Source organism: Oenanthe melanoleuca, chromosome 12, assembly GCF_029582105.1.
Source record: "Oenanthe melanoleuca isolate GR-GAL-2019-014 chromosome 12, OMel1.0, whole genome shotgun sequence".
NCBI lineage: Eukaryota > Metazoa > Chordata > Aves > Passeriformes > Muscicapidae > Oenanthe > Oenanthe melanoleuca.
In genome coordinates, this window is record NC_079346.1 from 16,800,846 (window position 1) to 16,817,410 (window position 16,565).

General features: G+C 42.1%; 1 protein-coding gene across 3 annotated transcripts in view; it reads left to right on the top strand.

Annotated features, from left to right (window-relative positions):
* Positions 1 to 16,565, top strand: part of IARS1 (isoleucyl-tRNA synthetase 1) — a 94,402-nt gene that overhangs the window by 62,381 nt on the left and 15,456 nt on the right. For all 3 annotated transcript variants that reach the window (XM_056501329.1, XM_056501328.1, XM_056501330.1), the window contains 9 exons: positions 2,612 to 2,732; positions 6,401 to 6,492; positions 6,810 to 6,887; positions 7,270 to 7,391; positions 10,040 to 10,142; positions 10,257 to 10,340; positions 15,040 to 15,214; positions 16,019 to 16,122; positions 16,388 to 16,483. In XM_056501329.1, the coding sequence (XP_056357304.1) occupies positions 2,612 to 2,732; positions 6,401 to 6,492; positions 6,810 to 6,887; positions 7,270 to 7,391; positions 10,040 to 10,142; positions 10,257 to 10,340; positions 15,040 to 15,214; positions 16,019 to 16,122; positions 16,388 to 16,483 (975 nt within the window). The remainder of the gene's footprint in view (positions 1 to 2,611; positions 2,733 to 6,400; positions 6,493 to 6,809; positions 6,888 to 7,269; positions 7,392 to 10,039; positions 10,143 to 10,256; positions 10,341 to 15,039; positions 15,215 to 16,018; positions 16,123 to 16,387; positions 16,484 to 16,565) is intronic.

Here is a 16,565-nt window from a genome sequence, read left to right on the forward strand (position 1 = left end):
TGGACTCTGGAGGTTGTCTGATCTTTACCTCCTTGGTGTAAGTTAGACCAGGTTGTATATTACATTTGCACTTCGTTTGCTGTTTTGTACCATACTTTGTAAAGTTGTAATCACCTGCATCTTTCTCTTCTTGACCAAACTAGAGAGGAGGAGAGGAAGGTAGGAGACTGCCAAGCCATGACAGCTCTCATTTCTCAGATTAGAGTGCTGTTGAGTCCCTTTTATTTCACATCAGTGGGATGCTGCTGCACTCAGACTTGTGAAATTGGAGGTCCAGACCTGTTGTTTGTGGGGTCAGGACACACTGAGCAATTACTTGCTGTTCCTCACCACCTGGGAGCACCAGTTAAAGCCAGGTGTGCTGGAAGGATCCTTCTGAGATGTCCCTGCTAAAGCTGGGTGGGTTTTCCTGGCAGTGTTTCCAGAGCAGCTGGAGGCAGCAGTTCCCACTGATCCTGCCTTAGTGCTGCTGCTTTTTCTTTGCTGTTCCTCTGTGTGGTGTGGCCAGCACAACTCCTGTCCAGGATGATCTGTCACTTGGGCTGCAAGTTCCTGTGCACTGAGATAGTGCTCAGCACCACACACACTGAACATGAGCAGAACTGCAAATCAGTCAGGGTTATTTTCAGTAACTCAGTAGCCAATTCACAGTGGCTGCTGTGACAGTTTCTTTAGCTAACTCATTACAGGAACTTTAATTATGAATCTGCATTAAAATGCTTAACTTGGGAATACTCAGTCCTGAATACATTAGCCACAGCAAGGAGATTGTCTTCTGTAACATGACAGTCATTTTTAAAAAAGTTATATTTAAATGCAACTTAGAAAAAAGATTCAGAAATGGAATGGAAAGAAAAGCAAATCACAAAAGCAATAATGCTTTAGACTTGTAGATTACATTTGAAGTCTACTAAAAATGCTGGATGAGTGACAGGAGTTCCTACACTTCCAGTATGAAAGCAAGATTAAAATTTCTTATAGTAATTTTTCATTAAAATTGAAGATTTGATGTGTATATTGTATAGTTCCTATTGAAACTGATTTTAATCTTTCAGCTGAAATTAATGATTAGCCTGTTTAGTGCAGACTTTTATGGGAGAGTGGGAGCTAAATGAAAAGTCCAAACCTTGTACTGCATGTGCAGTTACAATGGCAGCCTGGTCACTGTGGAGAGCTGTCATTTGAATCAATAAAGGCAGCTGAATTCAGAAATCAGAACAGGAAACAGCTGACTTAAACAATTGGGTTTATCTGTTTTAGCAACTTCTTTGGGGAAGAAAGTTTGCTAACTCCAGACCCTAATATTGAACAACTCTTTTAGGATCCCTGGATAACATGCATTAGACAAACTTAGATGTTACCCCAAAATAAACTTGTTTGTCCTGTGTTGACCTTTGAATTGTCCAAAGTGAACTTTATAGCTGTTTGCTGTGATCCCATTAAATCTTGCAATGTCAGCTTGGGGATGGAAGACCCCAGTGGAAAATCCAGGTGCTTAAGGAGATAGATTTGGCAACTCAGTAGATGGATTTTTTCTTTCTAAATAGCAAAATCCTTCCTGTGCACCATGTTAGGCAAAGGAATGTGCTGTTGGAGGTGATAATGCTTAAATTAGATTTCATGCACAGGCTTAAGCAACTTGTTCATTGAGTTCTGCTTCCTGCAAGAGAGAAGGTAAATTCCCAGTGTCCTGGATCAGGTATAATAATGATTTAATGCTTATTGTATTGCCCCCTTTAATTGCAGCTGGTTAATGGCTGCTGACCTCACACTGGGATTGCTTCTCTCCTGCATTTCTTTCCTATGAATCTTCTCCTTTGTACTGTGAAAGTGGATCTGTAGTTTCTGGGTTGAACAATCCAAACAGATATTTTCATCTGGACTCTGAGGGAAGAGAAGTTCTAAAGGCTTTTAAAACCAACTGTTAAATACTGTTTGTGAATAAAAAAAAAACAAACCCCCAAACCTGTTTCCAACCTGTTGTGTGAATGTGGGAAAGAGCCAGAGCAGGCACTGACATGGTATTGCTTTCAAGGCCCTGCACAGAAGCAGCAAAGTGATGCCATTTCTCAGATGACTGCAAACATCAGTGCAAAAATGCACTGTGTGCATGTTGGATGCTAAAAATTCCACCTGTTCTTTCAGGTTGTTACATTCATTCCTGTTTTAATGTGTTAAAATTGTCACATGTTCTTAAAACAGTAACGGTGTTGTTTTTAGGCCTGCTCCCAAATAGAATCCATCTGCATAGTAAATTCCTTAGAAATGCATCAGAGCCTCCTGGATGAAGGAGCTATCTGAATTCAAGGATCCTGCCCTGTGTCTGGAGGCTGGAGCTCACCCTGTACACAAGAAAAGGATTGGTTCTGCTTTTTATCTGCTTTAACAACCCCAAACCACTGGCCTCCTAAAGGCTGTGGTGAGCAGCAGTGAGAGGTTTTGCACAGCTCCTTCTCTTACATACCTGTGTCTGGAATTTAATGTTTGCTGGTAGGAAACCAAAGTAACCCAGGGAAAATGCAGAAATAGTGATGGCTAACAGGTAATTGGATATAGATGTTTGATTATATACCCTGCTGACTTGGGAATGTGCTTTGTGTTTTGATGATAGGATGAGGGAAGAGAATTCCTTTACAATGAGAACACAGTTAAGGAGAGCAATAACATCATGGATAAATGGATTCTTTCTTTCACCCAGTCCCTCATCCTGTTCTTCAAAGCTGAAATGGCAGGTATGCATTTTTGCTCAGGGGGTCTGGGGGTGTTTCATGTTTAATTGCAGAACTTGCCTTTCCATACAGAGATTCCCAAATTTCGTGAGAGACTTTGATAAAAGGAAGGAAATCTTTAACCAGCTACCATAATCCATGGAATGCTTCTTTCATGGGTGTTAAGTCAGATTTTGCTATGCTTGTTCATGAGATTTCAAAAAGTGATGAGGCTTTTTTTGTCCCAGCTCATCCTGTGAGCTCAGTGATGGAGCTTGTTGCTGTAACGACGTCTGCTGCAGTGCTTGGAGCAATTAATAATATTATAATAGTCACTAAAAGACAGCAGAGAAAAGGAAGCCAAATAGAATTTGGAGAAGCTGTAAAAAAAAGGGATAAAATGGGCAGTGCTCAAGTCAGCTGAATAAAATCATTTTAAGAGGTACATGAACACTGGCAATAAATTTTTCCCTGGTATAGTTCCACGGAGAGGGTTTTTTTGGAATCATGCTGTGGGAGTGTGTGCAGCAGAATGGATGGTATTAGAATAGCTGTAAGAAGATATTGTCCAGGTTTTTTTTCCTGCGTGTTGTCTTTTTCATCATCCCATACCTCTTGATGCTCACATTACATTGGGGCATTTAATTGCAAAGAGGAGATGCTGCAAGAACCCCCTGAAGTAGTTGATAAACTTGCAGATAAAGTCACTGTGGGATTTGAAGAGGTTTTGGTTCATTTGAGGGCTCTGGAAGCTCAGATATTGGAAAGAAGGTGGCTTTGGCCATTGCCACTCCTGTTCATGAATAAACAAATAACTCCCCTCAGTGCCTGTGATCTCAAGTTCCCCTCAGGAGAATTTTTAGAAGCTTTGAGCTTGGGAAGATGTGAAGTGGGATAACAGAAAATAAGGAAATAGCTAAATGCCAGGTGTGAGTTCATGAGGACACAGGACAACACTGCACTGCTCTGATCTCTTGCTTTCCCCCCTCTGACTGCTGTGATGATCACCCTCCCAAAGGCCAGTACAGTGAGTTTATCTTGCTGTGACAGGTAAACCAAGGCATTTGGTATGAGCAGAATTCAGGTGAGCTCATCTAAGAACATTTCATTAAAGGAAGAAAGAAACCTCAAGCTACCCAACCTAGCAATATGATAAAAGCTGGCTCTCATTGATGAAAATGTGGCTTTTTTCTGCAAGTTGTTGTCCTTGAAATTTGATGGTGGTTTGTGTTGAGTTTCATGTGTTGCCAAGCAGAAATAAGCAGAGCCTGTGTAAGTTCATGTGCTGCATGTAAAGAGGAAAATACTCTGAAGGACAGCAGAAAATTCAGTTGTGAACCTGTGATCTTTGATCAGTGCATGGTTTAAACAGAAATATTTGTAGGAAGGTGAATATGAGGGTAGAAACTTGAATTATCTGCTCTGGATTGAAGATGAAGCTGACATAAGGGGATGTGTCAGTGACCATCTTTACAAAGTAAGAAGGTCCTTCCAAGCAGGAGAGGAGAGGAGAGTTCCTGTTGGAAAATGGCAGTGTCAAGTCTTCCAAGGCAGTAGTGTTGGGATGAAATGCTCTTGTCTTGTGTTAGATGAAGATAACATCATGTACTCATCAAATGAGTGGCAGTCTTATTTGGAGGGGATTAATAAACAGAATTTTTCAGTTTCTTTATCTGCATAAAGTCTGGATTCAGTCAGGCAGATCTTAATGAGATGCAGTGAATTTGTGTACTGTGACATGATACTTTTACAAACCTGTTTTGGGATTTTTTTTTTTTTTCTTTAAAAGATTTTTCTACTTATCACTTCAAGTAGGAAAAATGTCAGGAAGAGACAAGGGAAGATTATAATAGTGACTGATACTGTCAAATGCTTGATAAAGGAGATAAATAAAAATAAAAATGGTCATGGAGTGTAAGAACACAGAGGTTTAAAACTGGCAGTGCTGAGGAGACCCCACTGACCAGGGGAGTGCTGCAGCTGGACTCTGCTTCTTCCATTTCATCCAGTGCCTTTTAGAGTGGAGCTGAATTTTACACCCATCTCCTGCCCCTGGAAAAATGTTTCCATTAAGTCCAACTTATGGTAATTCTGCCCCAGTTTCTCCTGGACTTGCAGAGGTGTTAGTGTCAGCCCAGGTGGGGTCAGTGTGGGATTGACCTCACCTGAATGGCTGAACCTGTGCCCTCTCCAACTCTGGGGTGTTGAGAGAGCCTGGAAAAGCTGCAGAGAGGGGAAAGAGCCCTCTGTTGGTCCTCATGGGGAGAGCTTTGCCATCCTGGAGTGTGTGCAGCTGGAGAGCCCAGCTCCATTCCCAATATTCATGGAGAGTGGTACAAATTACATTGTGTTGAAACCTGATGTGTTTCAGGGGTGTTAAAATTGTGTATTAAAAATCAATAAGTCTTATTAGGCTTTTATTTTCTATTAAAGTGACCCATACAAGGACTTATTTTAGTAAAACATCTTTTCCCTGATAACTGAAATGAAAAGAAGTGTGTAATGTCTCTGTGTACATCCATGGCTTTTTCCTGAGTCACAAAAAAAGCAGATTTTATAATTTGATTACAGCTATTGAGAACAGAAATGCATTTTTCCAGACTAATACTGTATTTCTTGTTACTCTGTCCCTGAAGGGTGGGATTTTTGATTATTTTAAAATTTGTTTAGAATGGGTCTCCTGACTAAATAATGCCTAGCTAGAGGAAGGGGTAGGATGTTTTAGGAATACAAATGCCCCCATAAATAAAATCTTCTCCACCATGGTGTGAATCTTCTGGGCATTTGCTTTTTAGGTTTAAATCCCAGTTCTCTGCCTTTAAAAACACTTCTGCTTTACAAAACCCAGTGAAAAGTGTGGTGGAGTGTTTAAAGCCAAGATCCATTTTACTCAGAAGCTGCTTGATTAATGAAACTGCTTCAGAATGGAGCTCAAGGAGCTCTTGGCTTTTAGAGAAGTTAAATACAAGTTTTTCCTTTAGAAAATGGACTCCTGTGTAAGGTCCATCTCCCTTATTCCCCCAGTTTTCTCAGGAACAGCTGAAATTTGTTGTGTGGTGATGTTGGTGATGACCTTGGTGCTGGCACTTTTCCATGATTTCAGTTACACAGAACTTGAAAATGCAGCTCTGTTTATCTCTTACCTCATCAGCCTTGCTGCTACTTCACATTTTAGCTTACCCTGATACTTAGAAAAATAGTGAAAAACTGTAATTAATTCGGGGAGACTTGGTTGAAGTAGGTGTCTCATTTTAAATCTGCTGAACAAAAGGGGGAAGCGTTGGCAGTAATGAAGAAAATTTCATTTTCTGGTTCTGTAATAATTTCTATTCGACTTGCAGTGCCTTGGCTGCATTTGCAGCATGTGCAAATGGAGGATTTGCCCAATCCCCTGCCATTAATAGTCTCTTATCCACTATCCTCTTTACCATTCAGATAAAAAGCATAAGGCTCCCATAATGTCTGTTTGCATGGGATTAGGGAAGCAGTTTGGGAGGGGGGGAATGTGTTTGTCTTGAGCATGAGAGTGATGCTGTGCATATTCAGAATACAGCTGTAAAATGATCAATATTTAGCCAATTTTTGGAGCTTTTTGCTGTGTTTACCACTAGGACTGTAAATGCTGATGTGGTTTCTAAGTGAGGAGCTTGCAGAGGGCAGATTTTACCTGCAGGACCCATTTTCCCTTGCAGCTTACAGGCTGTACACGGTGGTGCCTCGGCTGGTGAAGTTTGTGGATGTTCTGACCAACTGGTACGTCAGAATGAACCGCAGGAGGCTCAAGGTAGGGATCAGCTGCACTCCTGCCCTGGCAACAGAGTCCTGGCAGCCCCTGCTAATGGCATTCATGGCAGCTCCACTCAAGGTCTTGGCTTTAAATGCTGTCACAAAGTTTTAACTGTTTTCTCTCCTCTCTGCTTTGTGGGAAAAGCCAGCCCAAATGTCCAATAATTCTGTTGCACTTGCTTAGTGGAATCGACCAAAGTTAATACAGTTTGGAAAATGAGTGTATTGTATTAACATAGGAAACTTTTGAAGCCAATTGAAGTCCATTTCTTGATCCTAAAGTAGCTTTTTTTTCTTGGTGAATTCTTCTTTTAGGGTGAGAATGGGACTGAGGACTGCATTATGGCCTTGGAAACTTTGTTTAGTGTCCTGTTCTCCATGTGCAGACTCATGGTAAGGGAATTACACCTCTCTCTCAATGGCACTTTAAAGCAGTTAATGTAAAAGCATCTTTGTGTAGCACAGTTAATTTTCCTTTTCATTTTATTTGTTTATCTGCCCCATGATTGTAAAAAGGAGGCTTGTATCACCAGATTGATGAGGATACATCATAATTTCTTCCCTGATACCCAAAAATAACATTTAAATATCAGGCAGGAGGTAAATAAGTAGTATGAATTCCATTATTTATTTGTCTGCATTTTGAACAACATCCCAGTTGCAGACACTGTGTAAGCATTGTTTTTGCTGAACTGTCCTTATGTAATTCATGGTATTACTGATTCATAATGTACAAGCAATAAAGGAAAGCTGGTGATTGAATGCAACGTTACAGGCACCATATACTCCATTTATCACTGAGCTGATGTACCAGAATCTGAAAACACTCATTGATCCAGCCTCGGTCCAGGAGAAGAACACTGAGAGCATCCACTACCTCATGCTCCCCCAAGTCAGGTAAGAGACAGCTCTCAGGTGGCAAAATTGGGGTTTGGTTGTTTATTGGGTGATTTTTGTTCATTTTTGGGTTTGGGGGTTTGTTTGTTTTTTGTCTTTTTTTTTTTTATTTTTTATAAATTTCACAGAACAGTGCTCCCTCACTTGTGTTTAAAACTGCATAACAAGAAGCCAAACTGCTTTAATAATGTAAATATTCCTTTTTCTCTGAAAAAACTTCAGGATGCTAGTGAACATGTTCTTTTCTGTGAGCACAGAATGTTTATATTTTGATTAAGATCTGATGAATTTTAGTCTCTCCTCTAGGAGAACATTTCCCTTGCAGTACACTTCACACTCCACCCTCAGTTTTACCTGGGAATTTTCCCTCCATATTTAGGGAGTAGATTTATGTTAGTTTAAAGGACTGGAGATGGGAAGGAAAGCAATTAGGAGGAATGCATGTTTCCAGTTCATAATATTTTCTTATGGTGGGCAGGAATATCCTTTTTTACTCCTCAAACTGTGTGTTGGCTCAAAGCTGTAGTGCCTGACTGTGCAAGGCCCTGTGAAGGGATCAGAGAGATCACTGGAATTGCAGTGGATTAAGTTCCTGCATTTAGTTCCTGCAGCATTGTCTGCTCTGGGTATCTGAAAATAAGAGAAAAAACTTCCCTTCAGCATTGCAGCTCAGTGTGAAAACCTTCAAGGACAGGGGACCTGACCTTGATACTTCACAGTTTAAAAATTTAAACCTTCTCTAATGGTGTATCTTTTTATGGCTGCTGCATGCTTTGAGGAGGGTGTATGGTCTTTGTGAGAGCTTTAATAGTGAGAGTTACTGCAACAGGGAGCTGGAGATTGACATAATGATGGTGCTGATTTTCTGTTCCCTGGGCAAGTGCTGTGAAGAATATGTAATCAAGGAATGCCACCCTCATCAGGGAGCTGCCAGGAATAGGTTTGGGCTGCTGCAGAAGGGAATCAGGGAAGGATGGGGAGCTGTTTGCAGGGACTCAGTTCAGGCATGGGCTTAGCACAGGCATTTAAAAGTGGCTTAGTCACTCTTCACTGCAGTTAGTGCTGACTTGCTGCTGCATCATGCAAATGTGGGATGTATTGGAGGCTTGCAGCACTTTTCTCTGTATTGCATTTTGTTTGGGTTTTTGTCTGTTACTAGTCTGTGGAATTTATTGGATCCCCTGTGTATCAGTTGCTCCCTTGCCCCATAGAAAAAAAGCCTTTTCAAATCCAGAGTGGTGTTGAAGTTGGAATTTCACCTGGAGTTGCAAAGTACATCACTGCATTTACTTTGAAAGTTTTCTGATACAGCATAAGGACAATATTGTCAATTAAGAGGAAGAGAGATTTTTGGATGCAGTTACAGAAAATACCACTTTACCAGTATGGAGAGTGCAGATAAAGCTGAAGGACTTGGCCACTTTCACAGCTGAGCTGGACTCAACACCTGTGTTAAAACCCCACCGAGGCTGTGCTTGGTTGCTCAGTGTCTGAACAGATGGGTTGCATTAAATTTTGTGGATTTGCATTCAGTCTTTGGAAAACACTCTCAAGTTGTGGCTCTGAAATGTTCAGTGATATTGAAATACTGTCACATAATCCTGTTTGAAGCTTTCTGGGAGTAAAATACTCCCATCTTGTAATTTCTGAGTTTCCAAGTTGTTGGATGATCATCCTCAGGGACTGGCTTTTGGAAGAACAAAAGCTTCAAGAGAGGTAGAACCAACTCAAAGCCTTAGTGCTGCAATGGGCATGTTTCAGTTGTAAGTTTTGCTTCACCAGCTCTGTTTTTCTGGCCAGTCCTTACTGGAGTTGTGGTTTTCATCCCAGTATTTCTGCTCCTTAGATTACAGCAAGTATCTGTGTTAATTTTGTTTTATTCATATCTTTCTTTTTAACCAATACCTCTGCTCTTGCTTTGATACCTGAGTGGTTTCAAAGGAGCTGCCCAATCAGTGCATCTACTCAACAAATCAGGAAAAACACATTTTCAGAACATTTCAATGCTGGTGCATTTGAAACAAGATGTGAATGTCAACTGCCTCAAAAAAAAAAAAAAAAAAAAGGCCAAAAACTTGTCCCAAATCCTCTCCCCAACCCACCCCCCCAAAAAAATGCCAAAAGGCAAAAATACCCCCAATCCTGCCCATCCTCAAAATGGAAGGGTGTTAAAATTATTGAGCCAAGAAAGATGTTAAAACACTAAAACTTCAATCCCAAATATCTGCAATTTCTGGAGATGATGAATTGAGATCCAGTGAATTGTTGTTACAGGGAATTCATTGTTGCTATAAGCACCCTATTTATAATATCTTGCTGCATCTTCTTATGATATTATTAATGTAAATTGTACCTTTTATTGGCTATTACTAGAATAGGTTGTATGACTCAATCCTCTGCACCTTGTGAGAGGTGCTAACAAAAGATGTAAAAATAGCTCTGCTATTTGTTTTCAGCAAGTTATTTCCTCCTCATCTTCTCCACAAAGACAGAGGAAAAACCTTTTTTTTCATTTTTCAAATTGCCCCAACCAGGGCATAATTGAGTCAGTTGCAGGAAATGTCAAAGAAGGGGGGTAAAATGTTTTCAATCTGCTCCAAGAGATGTGATGAAAATGAAGCAATTATAATGTTTCCTTTCTAATCTAGGGAGGATCTCATCGACAAAAAAATTGAAAGTGCCGTTTCTTGTTTGCAGTCTGTGATTGAGCTGGGACGAGTGATCAGAGACAGGAAAACCATCCCAGTCAAGGTTAGAACTCCTCACACCTCCTGTCATACCTTGGGAATGTGTAACAGCTCTGTAACTTTGGGATAAACCTGGGGAAGCTGAAGTTAAGTTTCTGTTTTGTTTTTTTCCCCCCAGTATCCTTTGAAAGAAGTAGTAGTTATCCACCAGGATCCAGAGGCTCTGGAAAACATCAGGGCTTTAGAGAAGTACGTACTCGAGGTAAGAACATCATGTTTGAGGGGATTGTGTCCCTTGGTTACCTGAACAGCCTTCCCTGTTGAGCATATTAACAGCTCACAGGTGAAATGAATTTCCAGGAGAGCTCTAATGAAAGGGATATCAGTGGGTGATGTGCCAAAGTCAGTTGAGTCTTGAGAAATACTTAATCCTACAAACTAACCACACTGGACTGAGAGGCTGTTAGAATCTGACCCGTTTGCATTCTCTGAAGCCATGAAATCCATCTTCAGGGGTCAGTGACACAAAATTCTTGTTCTCTTCACACTAAACACTGGCAGTACAGGATCTGAGGGGGGTTTTCCCTTGTGTAGAAATGGTGTGGCCCTTATCCTATGCCTGTTCTTGGCAGCTTAAGGATTCTTTCTTCCTTTCAGTGAGGTATCTGTAACAGCAGGTCTGCTCACTTGCTTAAAATATGCCATCATGTCGTGGTTGAAGTTGCCATTGTAAAGATCAGCTGCTTTACCTTGACAAAGAGAACAAAAATGTGCATCTTCCCAAGGAGGATCAGCTCACCTCACTTGTCTTGGTGAGGGCAGCCATGTCAGTCAGGGAGTTCAGGGGATGGAGCACAGGAGGACCTCTTGGTCCTTGGAAACTTGTGTTATATAATATATAATATTGTATATCATATGTTATATAATTCCAGCAACACAAGCTTTCCTCGAGCCTAAATACAAGTATGTGGAAAGTTTCTAAAAATTCTGCTGGGGAATGAACAGTGGCTCAGGAAGTCACAACTCATTTCACAGGATCTCTACATCAGTGCTGTCTGCTGCTTGCTTTTAGTTGCTGTGGGAGTTAAATGCTTGAGAATTGTCCACTAGAGTAATTTTAATTTAAAAAATAGTAATTGATTTGTAAGTGGGACTGTAAAGCTTTTCTGTCATGTCAACTTATTGATTATTGCTCTTAGACTTGGCAGTTATGATCCCCTCACTTCAGAATTGCTGTTGTTATTATTAATTACAATAATTTCAATATCTGAATCTCTTCAACAGCAGAATTCTATGAAATTTAGGCTAATGTCTGGCCCATTTTTTGGCTATGAGAAGTGAATTTCTAGATTCTAGAGAAACTAGTTTTAAGGGACATGAGTTTTGCTTGCACAAATTATTTCCAAAAGAGTAGTTGCTAAAATTTGTTGTCAGCTTCCACAGCTAATGAAAGATAACAAAAGAAGCTAACAGTTTTTAAATTAATATATAATTGGATTGTACGTTAGTATGTTTTGATTTATATTCCTTTGCTACTGCAGATAAAAATGTCTCTTCTGGAGAGATGAGTTAAAACAAACTCAGATGCCTTTGTGGAAGCACAGACACAAAGTACTGTCTATTGTCCTGGTTTTATAATGTGTCTTAAAATTCAACAAGCTGCTGCTGGAGCTTAGTGTGTGTTTTATTGTACTGCATGGCAATCAATCCTGTTGTTTACTGGATGGTGCAGAGCTAAAGAGGTCAGTGATTACAGCCAGACTGGGCAGCATTGCTTGGGCTGCATTTGCAGCTTTGTTCATCAACCTCCTGCCTATTCAGAGCCTTCAGTGATTGCCAGCAGTAAATTTGCAGATGCCAGAGGTAATGGGTAAGGAGAATTACACCATTTAATTTTGTGTAGTTGCTGACAAAAGAATTGGAAAAATATACTTGACAGTTCTTCAGAAATTTCATTCATGGCTTTTGCAGAAGGAGCTGTAGTCTTTGATCTGCAGTGCTGCTCTCTCATCTTCAGAACACAGCAAGTCATTTAAATAAATGGATTTTAATATTAGAACTTTCCAGATTATAGAGTTGTCATGCAAAAATAGCCAAGCTCACAAAGTGAAATAAACCCAGAAGGCTTTTAGCAACTGGACACAGTTGTATTTTATTCATTTCTATTTGAGGCCTTTTACAAGCCTGGGTCAGGACTTCTCTTCCCAGCTGCTTCCAGGGAAAGGTTTTCTCTGAGTAAATGTGACTCTGTGCACAGCCAGAATCTTGTTTCCATCCAACCTTTGTATTCCCTCCAGCCCCCAGCCCTGTGTAGGGCTGCTGTAAAACAGAGAAAATTGACTTTTCCATCAAAGCCAAGGACCGAGCCTGTGACAGGGCTCAATTATCTGACACAGGAGCTATGGCTGGGGGCCCAGCACTTTTTCATTTCTTACACTATTACATAATGAGTACTTACTTTCCTTTTTAAGTTGGCTGCCTAGAGAGCCCAGCCCAGCTGAAGCACAGCGTTTCTGACATTTCTGTCTCTGTTCTGAGCTCTGGGCATAGCTGGGGCACATGGCACCAGCTAAAGGCTCTTCTATGTTCAGGCATTCCGTGTACAGCTCTCCCAGCTGGTCATGGGAAGGGCTGGTTGCCTCACTATGCCCACATGAGACTTGAAAGAAGTGTTAAGGAGCTAATTTTGAGTAATTAGGAAGATAAAATTAAGAGTTATTTGTAGTCAAAGCACTGAGACTGATGTAAACAGACCTGAGATGCAGATTTGCTTGTTTTTCTAAGACTCATTCTGGGTTTTTAAATGGATAATGTGTACAAAAGAATGATTTCCTAATCTAATTAGTACAGAAAACTTGTCCTGATGGAGTTGGCTTCTCTGTGATTTATCTAATCGGGCCCAAAGTCATCTTTCAATTTGTGCTATTTTTTGAATTATTATTTCTTTTCCCCCACGAGGTTGTCATTTACAACTCATGGGCTCATTTCCAGCAGCACCCCATTGAAACTGAATTTCTGAAGTGTGTAATTTTGATTAGATTTCCTAAAAGATGTATTAAATAAAATTAGATTCAGTTGTGTTCTTGGCTCCTCGTGTCAGTAGGACTTCCTAGGGAATTAAGCTGCAGCTCAGAGGTTGTATTTAAGCATTATTTCTCAATCCAAATGTTTGGCTACTTGTTAGTCCTGCCATTTACTTCTCCTTCCTAAATGCCTTGGAGCAGCTTGTTTGCCAGGTGCACCTGGTGATGCTGTAGGATGGTGATGGGAGCTCTCACCATTATCCAGTGGGCATTAAACACCAAATGCTTCCAGTACTGGGCAGCCTGGCAGACAGAACCTGCTGGATTGCACTAAAATGTACGTGCAGGTCTGTGCCTTGTGTTTTCTAACCCCAGCCATATCCCCCTTCAGCTTTCTTCTCTCCAAAGACTTCCAGCCTTGGTCTTTCCTCCTATGAAAACAGTCTTGTCCTCTCAGTCAGTTCCTGTGTAAAACTTCCCACAGCATCACTATGTTCCCTTCAGATATGGGACAAAATCTGCACATGTAACTCAGAAAAATAGGCACACGGTGCCTGGGGCCCCTCCAGAAGTTCATGCAGGTTTTATAAAGCTATTCTGACTGCAGGGCACAGCCAGAAGCTTTTCTGAGCAGGCTGGTTTTCTGTGCAGTGAGGAGCTGGAACGAACAGGTAAGAAGGAGACAAAATGAGGCCATTTTGTACAACCTACATAACCATAAAATTGGCTATAATTTCCTGGCTCCATGTGTACTGAAAGGACTGTTCCAGCAGAATTTTGCCTCCTGAGCTGTGCCAGGCCATTTGCTCCACCACTGCACACAGAGGGAATGTGTAGGCAGCTGGAGAGGTCTGTGGAGGTCTGTTGCTCATGTGGCAATTCCACAGAGGTTCCTTTATTATCCAGCAGCTCTGTGAAGGGGGCCAGGGACGACAGCTCCCTGGAGAACTGGGCAGAGGCTGGGGTTATTATGGGGGAAAGCAAGGGTGGAACCAAAGGGGGAAAGACCAGTGAGTTACAAAGGATTACCATGGTGGCATGATGGCATCACTGAAGCCTTTGGGATAGCTCATCATGATGGGGGAGGATGTGCCCACCTAAGGGGCATCTCTCTAGGAGGGTTGGGATAAGCTAACCACAGCCCATTCAAGGACATCCTTCTAGGGCAGGGCCATGGGCAGAGCTGTGGCAGGCCCATGTCCTCCACAGTGCAGGAGAAATAGGACTTCTGGACAGCAAATCAGTATGATTATGCAGAAGCCCATTTATTGTTTACTTTTTAGCCCTAATTATACATTCTAAGACTACTGTCCATGCCATCACACATTTCTTGATTGGTGCCTCTGTGCTGTTCACTCACTTTGCATGAGCCCCTCGGGTACAATGATTGGTGGCTGTCCAGAACTTCACCACCCACCTTTACCTTGGATCTTCTAATCTCAGTATTCTGTTTCTCAGCTCCTTCTCTCCCCATTTAGCACAATTTATGTTGGCCTTGAAGGGTCTCAACATGTTGCAGAAAAACACCTAAAAATGGCTCATCCTGTGCACCTGTTATAAACATTGATCTAAACTAAGAAATATACAGAAAAACAACTAAGCATGTGAAGAAACAGCAAAATATGCAAAAAAAACAACTAGGCAACAAAATATGGAGAAAAACAGCTAAATATAATTTGGCTGGTGCAGACCATGGCCTAGACTTGTTGAGCATTAGTGCACCACAGGAGCGGGTTCAGCTCTTCGGGCAGTTGTGAGGGGCAGTAAAAATGGCTGTTGAGCTGGGGGCTGATGTGAGGGGAGGGTTGCCTGTTCACAGCAGAGCTGCTGCCTGGGGCTGAGGGCGGGCTGTGCTGCTGGGGGCGAGCTCAGGGCTGGGTTTAGTGCACAGAGACAGGGTGCCCTGTGCCGTTGCTGAGCTGAGCTGTGTCCCTGCAGGAGCTGAACGTGCGGGCGCTGACGCTGTCTGCGGACAAGGCGCGCTACGGCGTGCGCCTGAGGGCCGAGCCCGAGCACACCGTGCTGGGCCGCCGCCTCAAGGGCGCCTTCAAGCCCCTCATGGCTGCCATCCGGGAGCTCAGCAGCGAGCAGCTGGAGAGCTTCCAGGAGACAGGTCTGTACTGGGACAGAGCCCGCAAGGGTGCCAGGCTGTCCTGCTGGGCAGCTAAATCCTGCTTCCCCTGATTATCCCTCTTCTGTTGTTACCAGGAGAAAGTTTTTATTTCTAGTATTTTTCTGACTGTAAATTAGAAATGGCTGCAAACACTGATCTAAGCTATTCTCCCGTTAAACTGTTCAAAGTTTAGGGTTGATAAGAGGAAAAGGTTCTTTCCCCAGAAGGTGTCAAGCCCCAAGGCTGCCAGAACTTCAGGAGTGTTTGGGATGCACAGGGTTGGGTGGTTGGGGTGTCCCTTCCCACTCAGGATGTTCTCTGATTTTAAGTGCTGCTGTAAAGCCAAGATGAAACAGAGAATAAGCTTTCTGTGAGACTGAATCAGATTGGAATGGAGTGTTTGTGCAGTAGCTTTTATTCTAAAAGCATTCCTTCGATTCCAGTGTTACAAGTGGGTGTGAATTTTGCAGCTATATCTGTATAGCGAACTGCTTAAAAGGGAATTTTGAGTTGGTGGAGTATACAGGTTATTTTTAAGTTTTATTCCATTCAGATGGTTCCACACAAACAGTTGCTGAAGTGCCTGTGTTTTAGTGAGCTCTGCTGCCTGGAGAAGTGCTTGTGTGAAAAATGGGGATGTGGGATAATTCAGTGCTGCTTACTAGTGCTTAACTGCTGTTTGACTGCACTGCCAGTATATGCATCGCATGTGTTTGAAGCCTGAAACTTGGTTAAAGCTTTCTGAATTTCAAAATGAGTTTTACTTGGATGGTAAGAGATGCTCTCCATCTGCCAACCCTGCAGGCAGCATTGTTGTGGAAGGACACGAACTCCATGGGGAAGATCTCCGTCTCATGTATCAGATGACAGAGGGATCTGCCCAGTTCGAGGCACACTCCGATGCTCAGGTATTTCATTGCTTGTTTCCTCTCTTTCCTTTTTTGCTTAAGGGAAGAGTTCCTCAGGAAATCATAGGAAAATGATGAGATGAAAGCTGGCTTGGGTTTGTTAGTTCAGCACATTCCAGGAGAGTGTGAATCCTGGAGCTGTTCAGTTCTCTCTCCACCACCATATTTTACACGTGAAGAGCTCTCTGAAAACATCCTGAGCTCCTGAGAGTGTTACTTCCACCTTGTTTCCAGTTTGTCACCTGTTGTCTGTGTGTTTGCTCAGGTTTTGGTGCTGCTGGATGTGACCCCAGACCAGTCCATGGTGGATGAAGGAGTTGCCCGGGAAGTGATCAATCGCATCCAGAAGCTTCGCAAGAAGGTGAGCAATCAGTGGGGTGGGGCAAAACATTTTCATTTCCTTTTCAGCAAGCTGGCCAATTTGCAGCAGAGACTGCATTTTT